Here is a 21,193-nt window from a genome sequence, read left to right on the forward strand (position 1 = left end):
GTCAGTAAAAAGATGATTTATTGTCAAAAATATTATTATTGTAAATTACAAATAAATGACAACATTTAATCAATATTTTTTTGAATCAATCAATTAGTACTTTTTATGTGATGATAGATTGTTATACTAATTAGGGGTGAGCATTCGGTCGGTTCGATCGGTGACCGAACTAAATTAGTCATAACCGTTCTGAACCGAAATATTTAGCAATAACCGAACCAACCAAATTATTTTTCATAACCGATGAAAATCGAACCGAATTAAAATCGGTTAATTCTGTTGGTGTCCGAATTAACCGATTAGTTTTTTTAAAAAAAGTGATTTAACTTTAATTATATATGTAATTTGTTTGAACGCTACAATCTACATAAATGCATAAAAACATAAAATCACATACATCACAAATTTTTCTTTAGAATTAGGTCTGATTTTAAAATTAAAAATTAAAAAATATATTAAAATTGATAAATAATAAAAATTTATTAAATAATATTATTTATTATATCGGTTAATTCGGTTATCCGATTTCAAAATTTTGAAAACTATAACCGAGTCGAATTAACCGATATAATCGAATTTTTTAATATTAAAATCGAATTATGAAATAACCGAACCGAATTTCCGAATTGACTCGGTTCGGTTAGTTAATTAAATCTAACCGAAATTTTGCTCACCCATAATAATAATGTGTAATTTATATGTTATCAATTATAAGTGTAGAAATAAATTAAAGGTGACTAGGAAAGTAAAAATATTCAGTGGAAATTTTTGTCAATTTACATGAAAGAAGTTAATAATCAAACAACATTGTAAATAAAAATTTGCATATCATTGATTGTCAAAAAAATTGTAATAATTGAATATTTTAATAAAATATATGCATTATTGAAAGAATATGACAAATAACAAAAGAAAACAATATGATAAAAAACATATGAGAAAAATTTTAGTAGTCCAAATCTTTTTTTAAAAATTAAAAAAATATGTTTTTTTTTCAAATTAGTTAAATATGCTAATTAACACAAATTGTCAAAATTTACAATACTATTATCATTATTTTTTGTTGAGTTAAATAATTTTATTCCAAATTCTAATTACTTTCCCACGTACAACGCACGTACATTATTTTTAGTATATATATATATACACACAACATAAAGTAAAACCCAATATTTTGGAAACTCATTTCATTTTTCTTTATTTCACACGAGAATTAATTTTGCATGGCCCCCCCATGCATTAATGGAAGAAAAAGTGATGTGTTATTTTGAAGAAAAACAAGGGCAGTTGTCATCTGAAAATTTTATATAATTTCAAATTGAGGCCAGCACGCAAGAACAGAAGCCACCATTGATGGTGATACCTATTCCTCCCTTTTTTTAATCCAGCAGCATCCCTTTAATTCTTTTTTCATATTATTTTTTTTCACACGCACTCTTTTTCAGAAAACATATTTTAATATGTGAAAACAAATTATATGCATTCTTGGGTGTATAGCGGCGCAGAATTTTTGTTATGAAGTAGAGTTTGAATAAAATAATCCCGGGGTGATGGTGAAGAATCAAGAATGGCGCTAGTAAAAATTGCTGTTGCAATGATGAAGAAGTAGGTGCTGGATAAGGACGTGCACGCTGGCGTAGCAGTACTGGTTTAGCTAGCTTAGTTTAAACATTATCTCCTCAAATTAAAGGGAAAACAAGAAATTAAAAGGAAGAAACAGCCAACCGCGAATTGGCAGTCGTGAGTACAAGTTGAAAACGACCATAAATTATTTACTGGTTTAATTGCTCAGATCTTAGTCTATGTTTCTTCCGCTTGCTTTTAATAAGGGATGTCACGCGAAAACTGAAATTTCGTCGATTCTTTCGACGATATCGGTGGTTTCTTTTGCTTAGTCATATCAAGAATTTGATTGAATTGACAAGGTTTTCTGAGAGATTGATTTCTGTGGGGAAGTCAGCTTAGTTCATGAAATTCCTCATCTTTCATCAAAATTCTGCATATTTGTTCCTTTATCAACTTAAATTTTTATCGAGCTTTGGTGGGATTGAATCTTTTTGTTTTATTTTTGATTTTTTTATTTAAAAAATAAGAAAACTGGTAGTGGAAATCTGGTTTCCGACAAAATCTATTGCTTGCAGCTGGAGGTGGATCTTTTCCTGGTAGGGTGTCGTAAAAAAGTGAAGCTATCAACAGTGGAGATATTGGTTTTTGTCTGATCCAGAAATGGTGCTGCCCTTTTAGTAAAACACTATAGTTTTGCAGCAATTTAGAAGCATCAGAAATGAAGTGTATGAAACTTGGATCCCGGCCTGATACTTTCTACACCAGTGAAGCCGTGAGGTGAGCTTTTTTTTCTTGTTGTCGCTTCTGTTTCTTCTAATTTTCTTTTAAAAAATTATCAATTTTCGGGCTGCTTTTCAAGATTTGGCGCGAGAATTCTTTAATATGGCGTCATTTTGAGATGCTTGTTCAATGAAGAAGAATCAGAGTTTTGCTTTTCTTGATTTTTAGGTCCGTGTCTTCTGAGGTTTCAAGTGATCTTACCATTCAAGTGAAGGGAAACAGATATCTACTGCATAAGGTGAATTTACAGACGATTTTTATGAGTTATATAACAAGAAAAATTATACAGAAATAAAAATAACTTATGGCTATTGAATTCCAAAATTTTCACCGCTGCAGTTTCCCATGCTGTCCAAGTGCTTGCGCTTGCAGCGGTTATGTGCGCAAAGCTCAGAAGCCTCACAAATTCAAATAATCCATCTCCATGACTATCCTGGAGGAGTCGAGGCCTTCGAAATGTGCGCAAAATTCTGCTACGGAATCACGATCACTCTCAGTGCTTTCAACATTGTGTCGGTTCGATGTGCAGCAGAGTATCTTCAAATGACAGAAGATATCGATAAGGGTAATCTAATATACAAGATTGAAGTGTTTTTGACTTCTTGTATCCTCCAGGGATGGAGGGATTCAATTGTAACTTTACAAAGCACGAAAGCCTTTTCTTTGTGGTCCGAGAACCTTCGGATCACAGGCAGATGCATTGAAGCCATTGCTTCAAAAGTTTTAGCTCATCCCACAAAGATTAACTTGTCACATAGTTATTCGAGACGTGGTCGAGATGACATGTCGTGGAATGGGTCGGAGAGCCATAGGCATAAGACTACAAGTAGTAGCAAAGGATGGTGGGCTGAAGATTTAGCAGATTTAGGGATTGATCTTTATTGGAGAGCAATGATAGCCCTCAAATCTGGCGGCAAGGTTCCTTCGGCTCTCATCGGTGATGCGTTGCGAATCTATGCATCACGGTGGCTACCGAATATCTCGAAGTACATTAGTATTGAGAAGGGAGTAGAATCAGACAACGAGTTGGATTCGACTAGAGAAGCTACTAGGAAACACAGGGTGCTGCTGGAATCAATTGTTTGTTTGTTGCCAGTGGAGAAAGGCGCTGTTTCTTGCAGTTTTCTGTCAAAACTATTGAAAGCTTCTAACATACTGAAAGCTTCTTCGTCTTCAAAGATGGAATTGGCAAGAAGGGTTGGGCTTCAATTAGAAGATGCCACAGTTGGTGATCTGTTAGTGCCATCCTTGACATCCACAAACGACACAGTGTATGATGTTGATGTTGTAATGATCATTTTGGAGCAGTTTATGTTGCAAGGGCAGAGTCCACCAATTAGTCCTCCGAGAAGCAAGACCAATTTCGAGAGGCGAAGGTCTCGATCTGCAGAAAACATCGATTTGGAGTTTCAAGAAAGTAGGAGATCGTCTTCTGCATCACATAGTTCCAAACTCAAGGTGGCAAAGCTTGTGGATGGATATTTACAAGAGATAGCTAAAGACAAGAATTTAGCGTTGTCAAAGTTCATTTCCATTGCTGAATCGATCCCCGAATTTTCCAGACTTGATCATGATGATCTTTACAAAGCCATCGACATTTACCTTAAGGTAGAAAAATAAAAGACAATTTCATATTGTTAGCAGCTTCCAAGGAAATAATGAAATTTTTATACTGAACCTTTTATTTCATGTCAAGCAGGGGCATTCGGAGCTCAACAAGAGTGAAAGAAAACGGCTATGCCAAATATTAGACTGCAAAAAACTATCGGTAGAAGCATGTATGCACGCTGCACAAAACGAGATGCTCCCATTAAGGGTGGTGGTTCAAGTGCTTTTCTTTGAGCAAGCTCGAGCTGCCATGAACGGTGGAAAAGTGGCCGAGTTTCCAAATAATATCAAGGCATTATTAGCGGTGCAGAAGAATCCTGCGAAGGTTACATCCATGATCACTGCTAATACTATTCCCCCAGAGGATCAATGGAGTGTGTCAGGCTTAAAATCACCAAAATCCAATGTTTCCACGCTTAGAATGAAGCTTGCTGAGGATGATCAATTGGATGAAAATGTGTTTCCAAATGGAATCGAGAAATGTACAAAGGCAAAGTCGTTCTGTATGATTCCAAATAGGCCTAAAAGGATGTTCACCAAGCTGTGGCCAATCAACAGAAGTGTGAGTGAAAAGAACTGAGAAATTTTGTTGGAATTTTCTTGTTTGGAGGGATGGTTGGTTCTTTCTCCAGGGTAAATAATACTGCGCCTTGTATTTAGTCTCTTTTGTCCCCTGATTCTTGAAGAACCCTTGTAATGATTAGGAAAAAAACATTATCCCTTGTGAATTAGTGGTGTAATCCTTGCTTAATAAAAAATCTAAGTAAGCAAATATTATTGACAGGAGGGAAAGAATCTTGTTTAGGAACATGTCTGTTTAAAACTAGAATAGGGGCACTTGTAAAACTAAATGTAATGTTGAAAAAAGTTGCTCTTTCCTATAAGTATTTGATGAATGGATTTCCTACACTTTTCCATCTTGTTTATCTCTTACATTTTGACCACATATAATATTCAATTGCTGTTCTTATTAAACATGTTGAAGTAATTTTTTTGATCGTGTAAGCTCCATTAGATAGAACTGAGAGTAGGTCTCTTGTGAGACGGTCTCACGAATCTTTATGTATGAGACGGGTTAACCCTACCGATATTCACAATAAAAAGTAATACTCTTAGCATAAAAAGTAATATATTTTAATGGATGACCCAAATAAAAGATCTCTCACAAAATACGATCCGTGAGACCATCTCACACAAGTTTTTGCTTAGAACTGATCTTAAATTCATGAACAGTGAATCAATAATTGTTTCAACAGTAAAATTTGAGAATACTGGTAAAACAACATGTAGAGACCAAAAACAAGCTTGCTCTTACTTTATTCTGCTGTTCTTTTCAAAAGCTAAAAATGAAACTCAGGGAGGCGTGGAAAAAATTATTGCCACAAGTTTGATTATGGTTTACTGGTCAGGATTTGTTAACACAAATAATCCTTTAATTCGTGGATTAGAAAATTAATAAAAATTCATCGGTTGAAACTAACAAACTTCTCTTAGACCCTTTTCCAGGAAATGTATAAAAGCAACAGATCCGTGACATATAAGAACATGAAAAATGAAAATATATAGCACAATTGGATTTCACCCGTTCAAATCTTTACTGATAATCGAGTAGCATCCTTCTTACGCATATCATGATAAAGAACATGCATACATAGATTATGCCTTAGATTGTGAATCCAAGCAGGCCGGGGAGTCGATGCTCTTTGTCCGGTGGAGGCTCGGAGAACGATGCAACCTGCAACGAAACGAGCCCGGATGCGTGGTAGGAGCACACAAGCAGTTGTACTTGGTAACACTACCTTGCCTGGAGATCCCTCCACCATTCAACGTTTTTGATATTGGAGATAGGACACTCGATGATTCCCGCGGCGAACATTCAGTTTTCCTATCTTTTATTATCATCGCTTCGTTTTCCATCGTTTGTTCTTTCCGTGATGAAACGATCAAGAAAGTCAGAATGGATTGCAAACAAGATTGTAAAGATTAACCAAAATGATTCTGATGACTTATCCTAACTTGCACCTTTGGAGGGCAAGAGAAGTAGACCATGCAACTTGTTTTCAAAAATTGGAATTTGGTTCAAATAAAAGATCGATGGTGAAAGTGATGTGGATTTGGGTAAGGATAAGAAAGGTGGTGCATTCATTATGCATTCATTATGTTCATTGTTGGGCTAAATTCATAGGGCGGGTTGGATTTTACTAATAATATCCAATTCCAGTATTTTCGTTTTGACAAAAACTCGTGTGACGGTCTCACATGTCGTATTTTGTGAGACAAATTTCTAATTTGTGTCATCTATGAAAAAATATTATTTTTTATGCTAAGAGTATTACTTTTTGTTGTGAATATAGGTCGGATTGACATGTTTCACAGATAAAGATTCATGAGACCGTCACCTACTCTTTCGTTTTTTACAACTATAATACTTAGATAATCACACCAAAACCTTAAAACATGTAACAAGAAACAATTTAAATATTTTTTTTATGTTTCATCATATTTTTCACATTATGAGTTTTTCCAATCGGTCCAAAGAGTAATCAAATAAATCCATTAATTTTTCACTAGAGTAATAGACTAGTCTCCAGTATTGTCACACCAAAAGTAATCACTAACTTTTCATAAAGATTCAACCACTCTTGTAAATAAATGTAAAATACCAAAATAAATAGGGATCCCATTTGGTTAATCTTTTTCCTTTTTTTTTTTTTGGGTTCTTGTTGGATCATTCATGGATTCATGAGAAAGAGAAAGATTATATATAGAACACTTTTGGAGGGGTCCCAAGTTCCATACCTAATATTATTATCATGGCAGACATTCTTGTGAAAGGTCGATTTTACTTGTCACTCTCCACTTCCAAATTAATTCAATTTCAAGCATCTTATGTGGCTTAAGGTCAAATCCATTGGTTAATGGAGGATAAGGTGCCATTTCGAAATATCCTGCCACCTGAAAATTATTTTAGAAGTCATGAAGAGGAGAATAGTTGAGTTGGAAGGTAGGAGAATGAGGTGGTTAAGTATTTTTTTCCTTCTAAATAGGTTAAAATGATTTGAGTGGTCAGTTCGAATCTTGTACATGTATACTTTGATGGAGCGGAAGGTATTTAATTTTCTCTTGATTTTAGGCTCGTGTCGTAAATTTTGGTTGTTAATGTCGGTCAAATTTCAATTTTAGTTATGTATTTTTATATATTTTAATTTTTTCCATGGAAGGTACTAATGTTGTTAAAAAATAATTTTTCAGAATGTGATTTTGATTCGATCGTGATGTCATTTTCCTTTAAAAAAAATATATTGCCGCCACTATTTTGCTGATGGGGTAGTGACAATTTCCTTGTATGAACTTCAAAACAATGAACCAAATTTATAGGCATCAATATCTGTAAAGTTTCCCAAAACAGATTAAAGAAATTTGTACTTCACAAATCAAAAATAAAATACTTCTTCTATTAAATGATGTGACTGTCTGAATAGATAAATACTTTTTATACAGACAAAAATTTGTGTGAGACGGTATCACGGGTCGTATTTTGTGAGACGGGTCTTTTATTTTGGTCATCCATGAATGAAATTGACTAATAATGTAGTACGATTGAAAGAAAAAAAAATTGACTAATAATGAAATTTTACAACATTGAAAATCAAAATCATAACCAGATGGCCTAAATCCTTTGATAAGTCTAGGAGTTATAGTCTAAGATGTTTGAAGAGAACATAAAGAGTTCGGAAGAAGCAAAATACGCAAAGAAACACTTTGTTTTAAAAAAAAAGTAAAGAAGTATAAAAATATTTAACCATCTGCACTATCAATCATTTCTTAAACATAAATAAATAATAAAAAAAAAGTTTTAATCTACTTCGTGACAAAGTTAAATAATTTTAAAAAATTCATTTTGGTTTATTCTACTCTCTCGAAACCAAATTTGACTAAATGGGTTATTTTTAGGATCCACTTTATGGATCCGAAATACACCCAAAAATATTTGAACAATGATATTTGGGCCTTTTTTTTATTCATGTCCAGGCCCTTAATACTTTGGGTAAACAAATAGCCCAAAACTGCTATGATCTAATAATATGGGGTCCCATGAAAAATTATGCAAAAATACATTTTTATTAAAAAAAAAGATGGTGCAAAAAAATATCAAGAAAATGATGCAAAAATTCACGGTCATATATTGAATATATGATGATGATTTGAACTTAAAATGTATTTTTCGAAAATTATTGATTCTAAAAGTGAAATATTTGATTTAAATTAACTTATTTACCAAAATACCGGTAAATTTTCAATCTAAGACATACTTTATTTTCATAATATGTTATATTAGACATAGTTTGATTCGAGGGTAAATATTTTCGGTAACCCGCAGCCTCTATCATCGTTACGCACTGAGTAAACCTTGGACTAACGTAATAGTCTATAAATTACGCTAATAAAGTAAACAGTATTGGGCTTGTTCGTCCGAAAAAGTCTTGGTACGATAATAAAACTCCCGATCATTAATCAAGCGTTTACTTACTGTAATAACTCTGATAATATCATGAGAGCTACATTATATATATATATATATATATATATATATATATATATATATATATATATATATATTTAATGTGTATATCTAACTTCACATTCTCAAAATTAATGCTAATCGCTAAAAGACGAGTTAAGTCAAAGAGGTAAGAATTGGTGTACCTCACTACTAAACCGAATGACTCATACTCGATAATATATTAAGTGGCTGATAAATTATTTCTCAGTGATTTTAAATATATTATATTTATTTTCACTTGTTTTTCAGAATAACAATACATTTCAATCCCTTAATCAAATTAAAGAAGTTTAAATCAAATTTTAAAGAAGTTTAAAATTATTCACACACACCCCAACCCAACATTTTATAATTATTATTAATTTTCTCAATTAATAATATGATGTCTTACTAATTAGTTACTCATCAATATGTATTTATTGCAATAATAAATATCAAAACAATAATAGATGTTCATGAAGTTTGCATTTAAAGAATAGGCAGCACCTCGTTTCAAAATTTAGTTATACTCTCATTTAAATGTACGCGCTTACGCAACCCTTAATTGTATGCAAATACATACATACATATACTATTTTAAATTCATCATTTTCCATTTTTTTATTTTAAAAAAATAAAGTTTGTAAAACATAGACAAGAAAGTATTCAATCCAAACATCATATTATATAACACTAAATTATTTCCACAATATTTGAAAAAGCATGTGATCATGTCACATCCACGACCACGATCACGACCACGACTCATGTATGAAGGGTCGACAACAACTAAAAAAGAAAACCATATTCTTTATATGAGGGGATAGACTCTCAAGATCTACTTAATATACCTATAGAATTCCTCCAATAAGTGGAAGCATTAAAATGATATGTTTTGGTACAAATACCACCCAATAATTAAAAAGGGAAGTAGAAGTCGGGTACAACAACATGTCTATTCCATAAGTGTCGATATTTATCACAAAACAAGAAATCCATGTGCACAATTCTCTCAATAGTTTGGTTACAATAATAACGTAGTACCTTGTCCTAGCCTCATCTATTTTATTATAAAGAAAACTTAGAAGTAATTGACACAAAATAAATTTTAATTTTTTTATAGAAGATTTGTTGTTTTCTTTTTTTCCTTTTGGTATTTCAAAATTTAATTATCTAACTAATACCAACATGGGCACTATTGTGGTTTGCCTTTGGTCTTTATTAATTCTTAAGAAGTGTCGTTGGAATACTTCGCCACCCGATGGTACTTGTCACCCAATGCTTACGTTCTTGTCGAGTGGAAACAATACTACTTCTTGGTTTTAATTGATTTAGAATAGCCCAGCTTCTCTAATATATAATACTATATGGCAGCTATTTAGTATAAATGGATAATACTATTGTAGGACCGAGTGCTTACCGCTTTAACAAAAGCTATAGCTAGTAGTAATGGTGTAACTCAAATATTTTAAACCGCACAGCAGTTCAAGTATCACGATTCGATCGATCTACCAAGCAGGACAATTATTGCACCCAACATACATGCAAATATATATATATACATTTTGCGCAGATTATTCGCATTATACATCGTTTGATTCGTGGAATGAGATGATAAATTGAAAAATAAAGAACATTACTATTTTTTAATGCAATTATTAAACAAGAGTCACATGAAAGGTTGGTAAGTTTGGGATAAGTAATACAAAACCTCACCCAAATCTAAAGTAATTTTAATTCATGTATTTTCGACATAGCATCGTCATACTAGTTGTGTAATTAATAAGGATGGTATTACTCTTAGATTTAATTAATTGTTAATTATTAATTATTAATTATTAAATCAAGTTTTATCTAGTCAGAATTTATCGACTTAACATCGTCCATACTAGTTGTGTAATTAATAAGGATGAAGCCCTATAACTATATTTAATATTTAATTTTATGTTGACAAAATAATGTTAAACTCAAATAAAAACTATGAATTTACTATAAATACTATCAAATTACAATCCACATCACAACCCATATTTTAAAAAAAAATTTAGATAATAATTTAAGTGTTACGCATTAACAATATATAGTACTATTTGTTACTATACAAACTTTGAATAACAAGGGCGAGACTATGTAATTAATTAATTAGGGCGTCCACGTATTTATATATATGGTCTATTCAATCCATCGATTAAATTAAATGGTCCATCCCACTTAATTATTATTAATAACGTAACTTAGTCCATTGTGACATAAGATTGATGGGAATTTCGATCTGGGAAATAATATTGGTCAAACTTTATTTTTGAAAAATATCCGTCTCCAAACGTATTCAAGTCATCCTCACATTTGAATGGAACTTGACATGAGATGTTATTGATAAAAGGAATTAAATTTCACTATGAGAGAAACAATCCGAGTGTAGCATATAAAACTCCAGAATTTAGAATATAAAAAATTATGGAAAGGAAACAATAATACCTCCATCGAATCCAAAATCACGTTAATATTAAATAAAATTAATGAAATGGTTATTAGTCATGCATCGATGTTGTGACAATTAATATGAATCTCAATTGCAATGCATTACATTACGGGTGACATAATTTAATATGTTGGAGAAAATGGATGGGATGTTTCTTAACTAAATTATTTTCAGGTCAACTTACGTTTACTTAATGGAAAAACTATTATATATTTTAAAAAATTGAGAAAATTATACTTTTCCTCTTGCACGGTTTTTTATTTTCGATTTGGTATTCTATATTGTTAAAACAGAGCCTTAGACTTTCGGTTAAGTATTTTCAATTTCTTACGGTTTTAATCATTTTCACCGTGAACACAGATGTGATGTTGTGCACTTATGCGCTACGTTGATACAAGTCAGCTTTATATATGTCAAAATCGCGTCGTTATAAAAGACAAAAGCTAATTTTTTTTGACAAAAATAACGAACTAGATTGAAATCTGAATCGTTGATTATGCTTGCTCTTTTTGAACGAAAGATTTTCCTACATGAGCCAGCTAAAAATTAAGTAACGTGCATAATGTAATTGAGAGGGAAATCGTCTAATTCATTAAAGTTGAGAAAGGCCCTCTTTTAATATTTTTCCCACCAGCAACGTAACTAGTTTTTCGATCACAACCATAGCTTCGGATATTGATCTTGAAAGGAACACAATACGACGTATCTGCTCTTTAAAGAAACATGGAATTACTTCCCCTAATTTAAAGAAGCTCGTGATAAGATATTTTTCCATTCGGATGCGATTTCCGTACATAAATGTGTCCAAGAAAATGTTTCCAAACCAAACTATTTATCATGCATTATAAGAAATTTCAATATGTTGATGTAATAATGAGGTTATAATAATAAAAGTAACATTTTTCAAAGTATAATAAATCATTAACCATTACATATAATATAGCAATAATATTACTCGGAATTAATCATTGTTATGTAGACAATACAACGTGTGTAGTTTATTTCATACGTACGACAACGGTGAAATTTTGTTATAGAGAATATTAATACATCACAATTACATAGTTTTAATTTTCTTTTATTGAGAATATATATTTCTTGCTAGTTTATAATAAAGTTTTAATACATAAAAAATTGTCGAAACATGGCACAGAAAGAAGGTCAACTCAAGAAAAGACCCAAGTGGGAAAAAAGCATGCAAAGTACTAACTTTTTTCGGCCGTGGAAGGATGGATCTTTGAGGAAACGAAATCTTCGCTGAATCAAATCCACAAGGTGGAAATTTGATTAAGATTGGAACTTAAGTTAAAAAATTAATTTCTAAAAATTATTAAAAGTTTTCTTGTATGAAGAAATACAATAAAGTATTAACTAGTTGCGTAAATTATATGAATCAAAAACACAATCCGCGATTAACAGAATCAAAATATTCAAATTGCATTGAAGAAATAACAAAGTATTCGTAAAGCAATAAATTAGACAATTAGTACAAAGAAATGCATGAAGCACAGTACTAATACGTAATGGGAGAGACACAAACTTGTTTAATCAACCAACATTTCGATCTCCAGATAGAATCTAAATACAGTAATAAATAATACATTTCGATCTACTGATAATCATGCTTCAAGCATTCTGCACTTTGGCTGCGAACGAATTCAAAGCTTCCTGATAATGAAAAATGTCTCCTAGAATTCCATTTGATCCATTCATCTGCATGTCTGAAGAATGGAAATCATGGCCGAAAGAAGTGGTAGGGTTTAATTCGACACCGAAGAAATTTTCGGAGTGTGGAGAAATTCTTAGATGATGATCAATGGAAAGCCCTAAACAATCATTCTCCTGACCGTTTGTATTCTTCACTGGGAACTCGAATTTCGTGGGAATTTCAGCCATCGGCGGAGTAAATGTATTACAAGCAATAGACGGCGGCTCGGGCTTAACAACCGCCTTAGGTCTCGGGAAAAACCCGTTTAGAACTTCTTGTAATAATCCCGAACCAGACCTCTCGGAAGGGAAAAAGTCTAAGACGTCAGCTGGATCCGTGCTTGATAAACCTGTTCCAGGAGTAATATTTTCACGATCACCGAATTCGTGTGAGTTCAAAGAAGAACCCTTGAAGGTGGAATTCGAAACAATTGTTGTGTTCACACAGGTAGCTTGAGAAGTTGTATCACATGACAGATTCATCAAGGAAGAAGGTCCCATGAAAGCATTTTGAGAGGAACTGGAACTGCCCAGAAAATCTGAGGGCATCTGTTCTTGCTGGGGAAAGTTGAAAGAAGAAGAAGAATAATCGGAGTATTTGGAGTAGGAAGAGTTGAAATAGTCTCGAAGCAAAAGCATGTTGATGGAACTATTGTTGTAGTTATTTGCTCTAAACGAAGATCCATCAAAATCGAGATTAGGGTTTTCAAAAGACGGCGATGAAACAAACGGACGAGAGCCAAAAATTCCGGGTTGCGATGGCTTCTGATAATTAAACGAAGCGATGAGATTTTCCGCAGCTGGCTGCGTGGGAGAAGTAGGGTAAACAAAGTTCGTTCTCGCCTTAACACCTCGCATGGCCCGAGCTGCACAATCATAAGCACACGCAGCCTCCTCCGCAGTGTCGAAAGTTCCGAGCCACCGCCTTTCTTTCGACTGAGGGTCTCTTATCTCAGCCGCGTAACGTCCCCATGGGCGGCGGCGGACGCCACGGTACCTCATGGTGTTGCCAGCAGAGACGGCGGTAGAACTTTCCTTGAGAGACCTCTTGTTGGGAGTGCAACGCTTGGGGACCGCGGAGGTGGGTGGAAAGAGGTCAGAGTCCGAGGTAAGATTACCGTTAAGTCTCCTCAAGGCTTCTTCCATGGATGATTATGTAAGAAGTAAGAATCTTGGGAGGAATGTTTCTGCGAATTTAGTTAGAGAACGTATAGGAAAGATTGTTGATACAGGGAGAGTTTCTGTGGAGTTAGGTAGATGGATAGTTTGCACCTGCAACCGTGTGGAGAAGCTCGGGGAATAATGCTGTATTTATAATCATGATTTACTCTCACTGCAGAGAGATAGGAGGAGGTAGAGTGAGTTATTGCATGACCACTTATTCATAAATTAATTTGAGTTTTTAAAAAAAAAAATTCCAAAAAGCATCTGTATCAATATTTTTCTGACCTTCCTTCGTTTCCTGATGAGAAAATGAGTAATTATTTGAAATTCATTTGTTTATATAATATCTAACACAATCACAAATGTCAGGAGTCGACATAATTTTTATTTCAATAAAATTGAAATTGTAAAATTTTCTTTCAGAACTAGTAACAAATTAAGTAGTTGAATTTTACACCTCAGTCATTTATAACATTGATAATTTTGTCCAAACGACTTCTCTTTGACACACGTCTTAGCCAACGGAAAGACTACATCTAATACTCGACCTATGATTTGAACGATATGCCCCGTTCTTGAGGAAAATATCAACATATCTATTATGCAACTTATCATTTAACCTTTTTGGATAAAGCCATGTTACTAACATATTCATTTCTATTGTATATATATTTTTTTTTAAAAAAGTCAACTTTATATTTGAAACAGAGAGGAAAATTAAGTTACATTGAAAGATTGCGAAAAAAATCTAATATCGAATATCCTTGTATTATTTTGCTGCCACCTTCCATCCAATGGCAATGATTTGATTGTCCTTTCAATCCAATTATTCTATACATATTTTATCGACGCAACATTCTCTAATTATGAAATAATTAAATTTCAACAACCATATTATTATTTAATAATTTATACATCCGTCTCTCGTGATCGAGCCATAACCCCACAGATAAATATTGCTTTGTCATTCCTTCACCGCCCCTCGTTCTCCAATATTTCCTTCGTTCTTTTTTTTTTAAACCCTATTATATTTATAAGTTAATTAATAATTAACTGATAAAAAAATAGGCATGAAACTAACAAAATTTAAGATACATATCTGAATGGAATTTGTTGCATATATTGAAGGACCAATGTCTTACCGCTTTACCAAAAGTTATAGCTAATAGTAATGGTGCAACTCAAATCTTTCAAACCGCACAGCAGCTCAAGTAACACGATTCGATCGCTCTACCAAGTAGGGACAATTATTACACCCAACATATTTTTTTATTTTAAAGCGAAATTTAATTATTTTCATAATTTCATAGTCAATTACATAAGTTGGAAAAGGTTTGATCTTCTAAATGAGACATATTAAAATATTTTACCTTATATATATCTTGTAAGTAAATGCTACGATCCAAAGATGGCTCAATCTTGTTGATAAGATAACTGAAAAGCCATTTATTTTTCGAAGCATCTCATAATAAATAATAACCCATTATTATTGTTAAATGTTACATCAAGTTGATTTTCTTTTTCCATAAAATAATCGACGTATGTGACTTCAAATGGCTACTGTTGATTTACAGTAATTGCTTCGTGTATTTCCAAGAAAAGTGAGTTACATATTAATTATATTCTATAAACAAAAATTTTGATTTTTTCAATACATAATTTTAAAGTGTACCAATTCAAATCGAGTTATTTGGATGTTTTATGAGATAAAATCTTTTAACACGTATGTTAGATTTTTAATACAATATTTTATTTATAAGGAAATCGAACTCGATTATATGTTTATTTAATAATATTATAATAGATATAAATAAATAAGTATAGAAAAAACAAAAAGTGTCGTGATCAAGATGTCTAAATCGAACGTGATAACAAAATCACGATTTTCGGGCAAGAAAATATTAGAAGTGCGACTTTGTTTGCTAGTTTCAAGGAAGTCACCTTTTATCCTTTGTTCTGAATGATTACACTGGCGGCGCTCAGATTTTGTCTCTCTCATTTTGCGTACTCTCGGGATTTTTTATTTTTTGTTTTAAAAAAGATTTTTTGCAATTTCTAGCATTTTATTTTATTTTATTTTATTTGTGTTAAAAAGTATTTATTTTTCTCGGAGCATCCGAATTTGTTTTTCTAAATAAGATTTGCTTCTTTCGAGGGACTCTGATCAAGGTCACCGTATGTAAGAATTTGGACACTAAAAGTTGTACCCTCTCTCAGAAATTTGTTTTTCTTGTTGTAAATTATTTTCGATTAGTTTATTATTTATAATCTTATGTGTGCTCTATTTTTTTAGCATAGACTCGTTGTTTGTTGACGAACTGAAATTTTGTTCTTTTCCAAGTGAAGAAACCTTTTACTATTAGCTTATTTGATTTTACGTTTGTATTGAGTTATGGTGGACGCAAACACAACTACAAAATAGATCTTTATAATAAGAATATGTTTCTTGTGAGACGGTCTCACGAATCTATATCTGTGAGACGGGTCAACCTTACCGATATTCACAATAAAAAGTAATATTTTTAGCATAAAAAATAATATTTTTTCATGCATGACTTAAATAAGAGATCCGTCTCACAAAATACGACTCATAAAACCGTCTCACACACACAAATTTTTGCCTTATAAATAACTATTTCATATCTATCTCGTTTTACGAAAATAGTTTAACATAAATTGCTATACAAATCTATAGTTACTCACTGTTAAGTTATTCAAACAACTTTTTCTATCGAGTAGGTCTCTTGTAAGACGGTCTCACGAATCTTTATCTGTGAGACGGGTTAACATTACCGATATTCACAATAAAAAGTAATACTTTTAGCATAAAAAGTAATATTTTTTAATGAAGATCCGTCTCACAAAATACGACTCATGAGATTGTCTCACACAAGTTTTTGCCTTGTAGAATCACAACATTAGGTAACATATAATTGGATTGTTTTAATTAACTAATTCTAGTAAATAAATTTCACTTTTAAATTAAATTACTCGTATGATCAAAATACATTGGCCGACGGTTTCAAATAAATTAACAATGTAAATTAAATGAATTGAGAATTAAGAATCCAAGATTTGATGAGATTTTATATTATAGATGAATTAATAGTCATGTAATTGACAAATTATATACTTAACCAGAGAAATATGAGGAAATTATTAACTGAGTTCATAAAATAATTATTTGAAATGGTCATAGTTAATTAATTGCACAAATTATTGACTAAGCCAGCTTAGAGCTTGGAGTTTACCTGAGGCAGCAGATGGTCTGAAAATGATAGACTGCATCATTGATTAATGGTACAAATATTTGAATCAGAAAATTTTCTTTATTCATACTTCGAGAAATAAGTCGTTCAGAGGTTGTGTTTCGATGGATGGATTCAACGCTATGATTTCAATCCATTCATTTGCTTGTATATGAATGTATGTCCGAAAGATTTTAAATCCAAAACTTTATGTATTTTTACAGATGTAACGATGATTATTATGGATTTAAAATAAAAAAAATGAAATTTATTTATAGAAGGAAAAAACATAAGATTTCTATATAAAAAAAAATTATTTATAAAAAGAACTAGGATGATATATAATGAAGTACTATTCGTAGTTAAAGTTGTAATGGCCTTCATTTAGTAGTTAATAAATGTTGTAACGATATCGTATTCCCAATTATACATAATCCACTAATTATGCATTAAAACAACTTAATGTCCATGGGAACCACTTGTAATTTTATAATTGAAAAATTATATTTGCAAAAAGACAAAACCTTATCACTACCTATATAATTTAAAGCTGTGTTATATATAATGTATAAATTTTAATGTTTCATAATAATATTTTTTTAAAAAAATTTATTTGTCAAAATTTAAGCTTAAGAATGGAAAATCGTGTTAAAAAACTGTAAGAATTGTATTTTTATTCAATAAATAAAAAAAATTCATCATATACGTGTAATTTTATGAAGCACAAGAATTATAATTTTCACAAGTGACGAGGTATCTTTTCTTTAAGTCTTTTATTAAAGTTAAAGTGAAAAAATATATTTTAAAAAAAACAATTTATACAAGAAAAAAAAGGGAACAAATTATGTCTAAATTCAAGGTTGGAGTATTGGGAAATTATTCAGCATTTAATTATCAGCACTAATGTCTCTGACAGAAATGTTTGGGGAAATTATTGGATAATGAACTGCAATAATTTATTATCCATGCGTTCTTACGTATCATTACGCAATTTAGTTGATGTTTATTTATTTAGCCAGATAATGGATAACATAATATATTTTTAATCCACAAAACTAAATCATATGGAAGAGTCGATGACAGCATATCACAATAAATTTATGTTTAAAATAAAAGAAATGACGGTAAGATTCGAACTTTATTTAATTTAATATATAATAATCATAAATCAGCCAAACTATATCACCTATTTACGGAGGTTTTGTTGGTTTCAAATCGTTAATTATTACATAATTTTATTGTACATTCACGTTTGCACGAGTTAAAAATATAAGATAACGAATACAAATAATATTAATGTGTGTGAATAACATTGAATTGATAGAATTGGCCGTTCTTGTGTAAGTTCAGAGAAAAAATGTATTTAAAAAAATAATAATAATAAGTATAAAAATAAAAGTAGAGAGTAAATGATGCATTAGATGTAGGGAAAGAAATAGGCATAGGCAGGAGGGAACAATAAAGTTCTCAACTAGATTTTAACGACAAGAGGAAGATACTGTCAGATTCAAGAAAGCTGTAAAATCAATGGAAATTTTTACCAGCTTTTTCCAGTTTACGGATATTTTCGTACACTGCTATAGATAATCTTATTATTAATAAAATCTTTTTTTTAAAATAAATAAATGTTTTTTTATATAAAATTTTGTGATAAAAGGGAATTAAATTCAGAAGAAGTTTGATAATTATATTTAAGAAGTACAAATATGTGAAATAATTACGTCCTTTATGGGCACGCGTGGTGTAAAATAATAATATTTTTTTATACAGAAATTTTTTTACTCAATAAATATAAATAGTATTAAAAATGGATATGGATAGTTGAGATTTTTTCACCTATATTTATTGAATATAAGATTATTATTTTTAAATAAAAAAAACTTGTTTAAACTCTTAACAATCGCTTGTAAAATCTATCTTGAAATGAATTATCGACCCCAAACTTAGTTCATATTGGAATAGAGAGAGGTGCTGAACATAAATAATTTTCGATAAAATAGAGTAATTTGTCCATGACATATTTCTACGATGAACTTGATTTAGTGAATAATTACTAACTTATAACCAAATAATATAATGACAAAATTATCTTCTATTTGATACTCTAAATTGTATTACACTTTTTCCAAACAAGTCTTGTTTGCAAAATTAATACAAAAGAAATGCATTAAACATTATGCATGAAGAAAATATAACAAATCACATACAAAGCATTTTGTTGATCTATTTTTTAAAAATAAAGCGATAATAAGTTGTATCTCAAGCACTTTAAATTATTTAAAAAATATTGATGTTTTTTAATTAAAAAATATATTAATAAAATATTTTGTGTGTGATATATTTTATTTTTTCATGCATGATGTTTAGTGAATTTATTTTTTAATGATTTTTGCAAACGAGACTTGTTAATAGATGATTTCGTCTCAATAATATATGTATATGTCGTAACTCCTAACCTAATCCGATTGGATAAAATAATCAATATATAATCTAGGCTTAATACCATGCAAAATCGTTGTTTCGATTATTCAAATCCTAATTAATATGTTGGGCGAACCGTTGTTTCTAAATTTTTCCTCTTAGAGGCCGGTTCTACATGACTAATATCAAAAAATCTTGTCGAAGCTTAGAAAATATGAAAAGAATTTTCTATTTTTTTAAAAAAATTTAATCGCTAATTATTGTTACTTATTTTCTTCATTCACCTCTGTCGCCTTCTAGCTCGATAAACCTGAATTTGTTAAAGCTAGGTTTTAATATGTTGAATGTCGTTCCAAAAAATTTTGGTTTAATGAAAAAAAAAGGAAACAATAATAATTTCGTGGAATGAAGTATGATTCCAAAATTAAATTGTGTACGTTCATTATGTCAAATGCTAACACATGCAGTTAAACTATGAGTTTACTAGATTTAGGTACTGTGTGGTTCTTCGTATGAGACAAATAGTATGTAGATAAGTAATATTTTTCAATAATAAAATATATAAAAATGATAGTTAATATAATGTTTGATTTAAGTGATTAAATTTGAGATAATTTGGTAATTACCGTTTTGTCGTTTTGAAAATATTAATAAAATATTTATAATATTATTTATTAAGAGTAATATTGTAATTTCAATTCAATGATTTGATTGATGTGAGATAAATAATTGATAATTTGATTGATGTAAGATAAATGATTGGTTGATTGATAAACAGTATGGTGCATCGAAAATGAGATTAGATTGGATAAAAATGTAGATAAAAATATGGATAAATAATAACGTGAACCAAACAGTAGTGGAACTGCATTCTCGTCAACGGCTAAACTCTTGCTGAATTCCTCTTTGAATCCTGAGTACCTACCGTGGGCATCACCGATTTGACGCCCATCTATCGGACGTGGTGAAATTGTATATCCAATTAAGCTAATGTCACATCACCGATATTCATATACGTACCCAAACTGAGCGTCAAGATGCAAGGAAACATGCAACAGAATAATTAAACACACAAAATTTTACGTAAATAAATCTAGATGCAAGGAATTATGCACAAGTGACAAAAACCATCCTTGTCAAGAACCCTATTATTATTATTTTGTATAAGTCTCTCATTCTTGTCAAGAAAATTTTCCTCTCACAAATGAATTTGGTTTTTTTCAGTCGATAGTCAATAACCATCCTCGATTGAAATTAAATAATTATTTTTTTTTATAAAAATAAGTATTTTAGTTATCTTTCTAAATTATTAAATTAACTAACTAATTAAGAAATATTTTAATGATATTAATAAAAAAATATTATCATCTGGAATATACGAAATAAATAAGGCAAATAAATAAAGAAGATGACGATATTGTAGGAACTGGTTGCCTACACCATGTGCACATTAAGGGCCATTTAAATTAAAAAAAATTATGAACTTTCGATAATTGACATATAATTATCACTTCATTGAAATTTGAAAGCGGCATCCCCAAATATTTTTATATAAACATTATTTTACGATCTCTTAAAACTGATTAATGAACATTTATTCAGAGACGAACCCGCCAAACAAAAAATTAATAAAAAAATTTAGAAGAAACACATAAATCTAACATCTACTAACAA

The 21,193-nt window shown here is 30.9% G+C and overlaps 2 protein-coding genes across 3 annotated transcripts; one reads left to right on the forward strand and one right to left on the reverse strand.

Annotated features, from left to right (window-relative positions):
- The first annotated feature begins 1,337 nt into the window (after positions 1 to 1,337).
- LOC142532216 (BTB/POZ domain-containing protein At1g67900-like) lies at positions 1,338 to 4,863 on the forward strand. Of its 2 annotated transcripts, none has more exons than XM_075638512.1 (5): positions 1,338 to 1,356; positions 2,142 to 2,343; positions 2,515 to 2,584; positions 2,686 to 3,954; positions 4,046 to 4,863. In XM_075638512.1, exons 2-5 carry the CDS (start codon positions 2,285 to 2,287, stop codon positions 4,532 to 4,534), a joined length of 1,887 nt encoding a protein of 628 aa, XP_075494627.1. In that variant the 5' UTR covers positions 1,338 to 1,356; positions 2,142 to 2,284; the 3' UTR covers positions 4,535 to 4,863. The 2 variants fall into 2 exon arrangements, with proteins under 2 accessions (XP_075494627.1, XP_075494625.1); XM_075638510.1 differs by lacking the exon at positions 1,338 to 1,356 and adding an exon at positions 1,363 to 1,740.
- Positions 4,864 to 12,391: 7,528 nt separating this feature from the next.
- LOC142533296 (ethylene-responsive transcription factor ESR2-like) lies at positions 12,392 to 13,952 on the reverse strand. Its single transcript, XM_075640018.1, has one exon. The coding sequence runs from the start codon at positions 13,830 to 13,832 to the stop codon at positions 12,606 to 12,608; it is 1,227 nt and encodes a 408-aa protein (XP_075496133.1). The 5' UTR covers positions 13,833 to 13,952; the 3' UTR covers positions 12,392 to 12,605.
- Between the last annotated feature and the right edge of the window lie 7,241 nt (positions 13,953 to 21,193).

This window comes from Primulina tabacum, chromosome 18, assembly GCF_025594145.1.
Source record: "Primulina tabacum isolate GXHZ01 chromosome 18, ASM2559414v2, whole genome shotgun sequence".
NCBI classification, from domain to species: domain Eukaryota; kingdom Viridiplantae; phylum Streptophyta; class Magnoliopsida; order Lamiales; family Gesneriaceae; genus Primulina; species Primulina tabacum.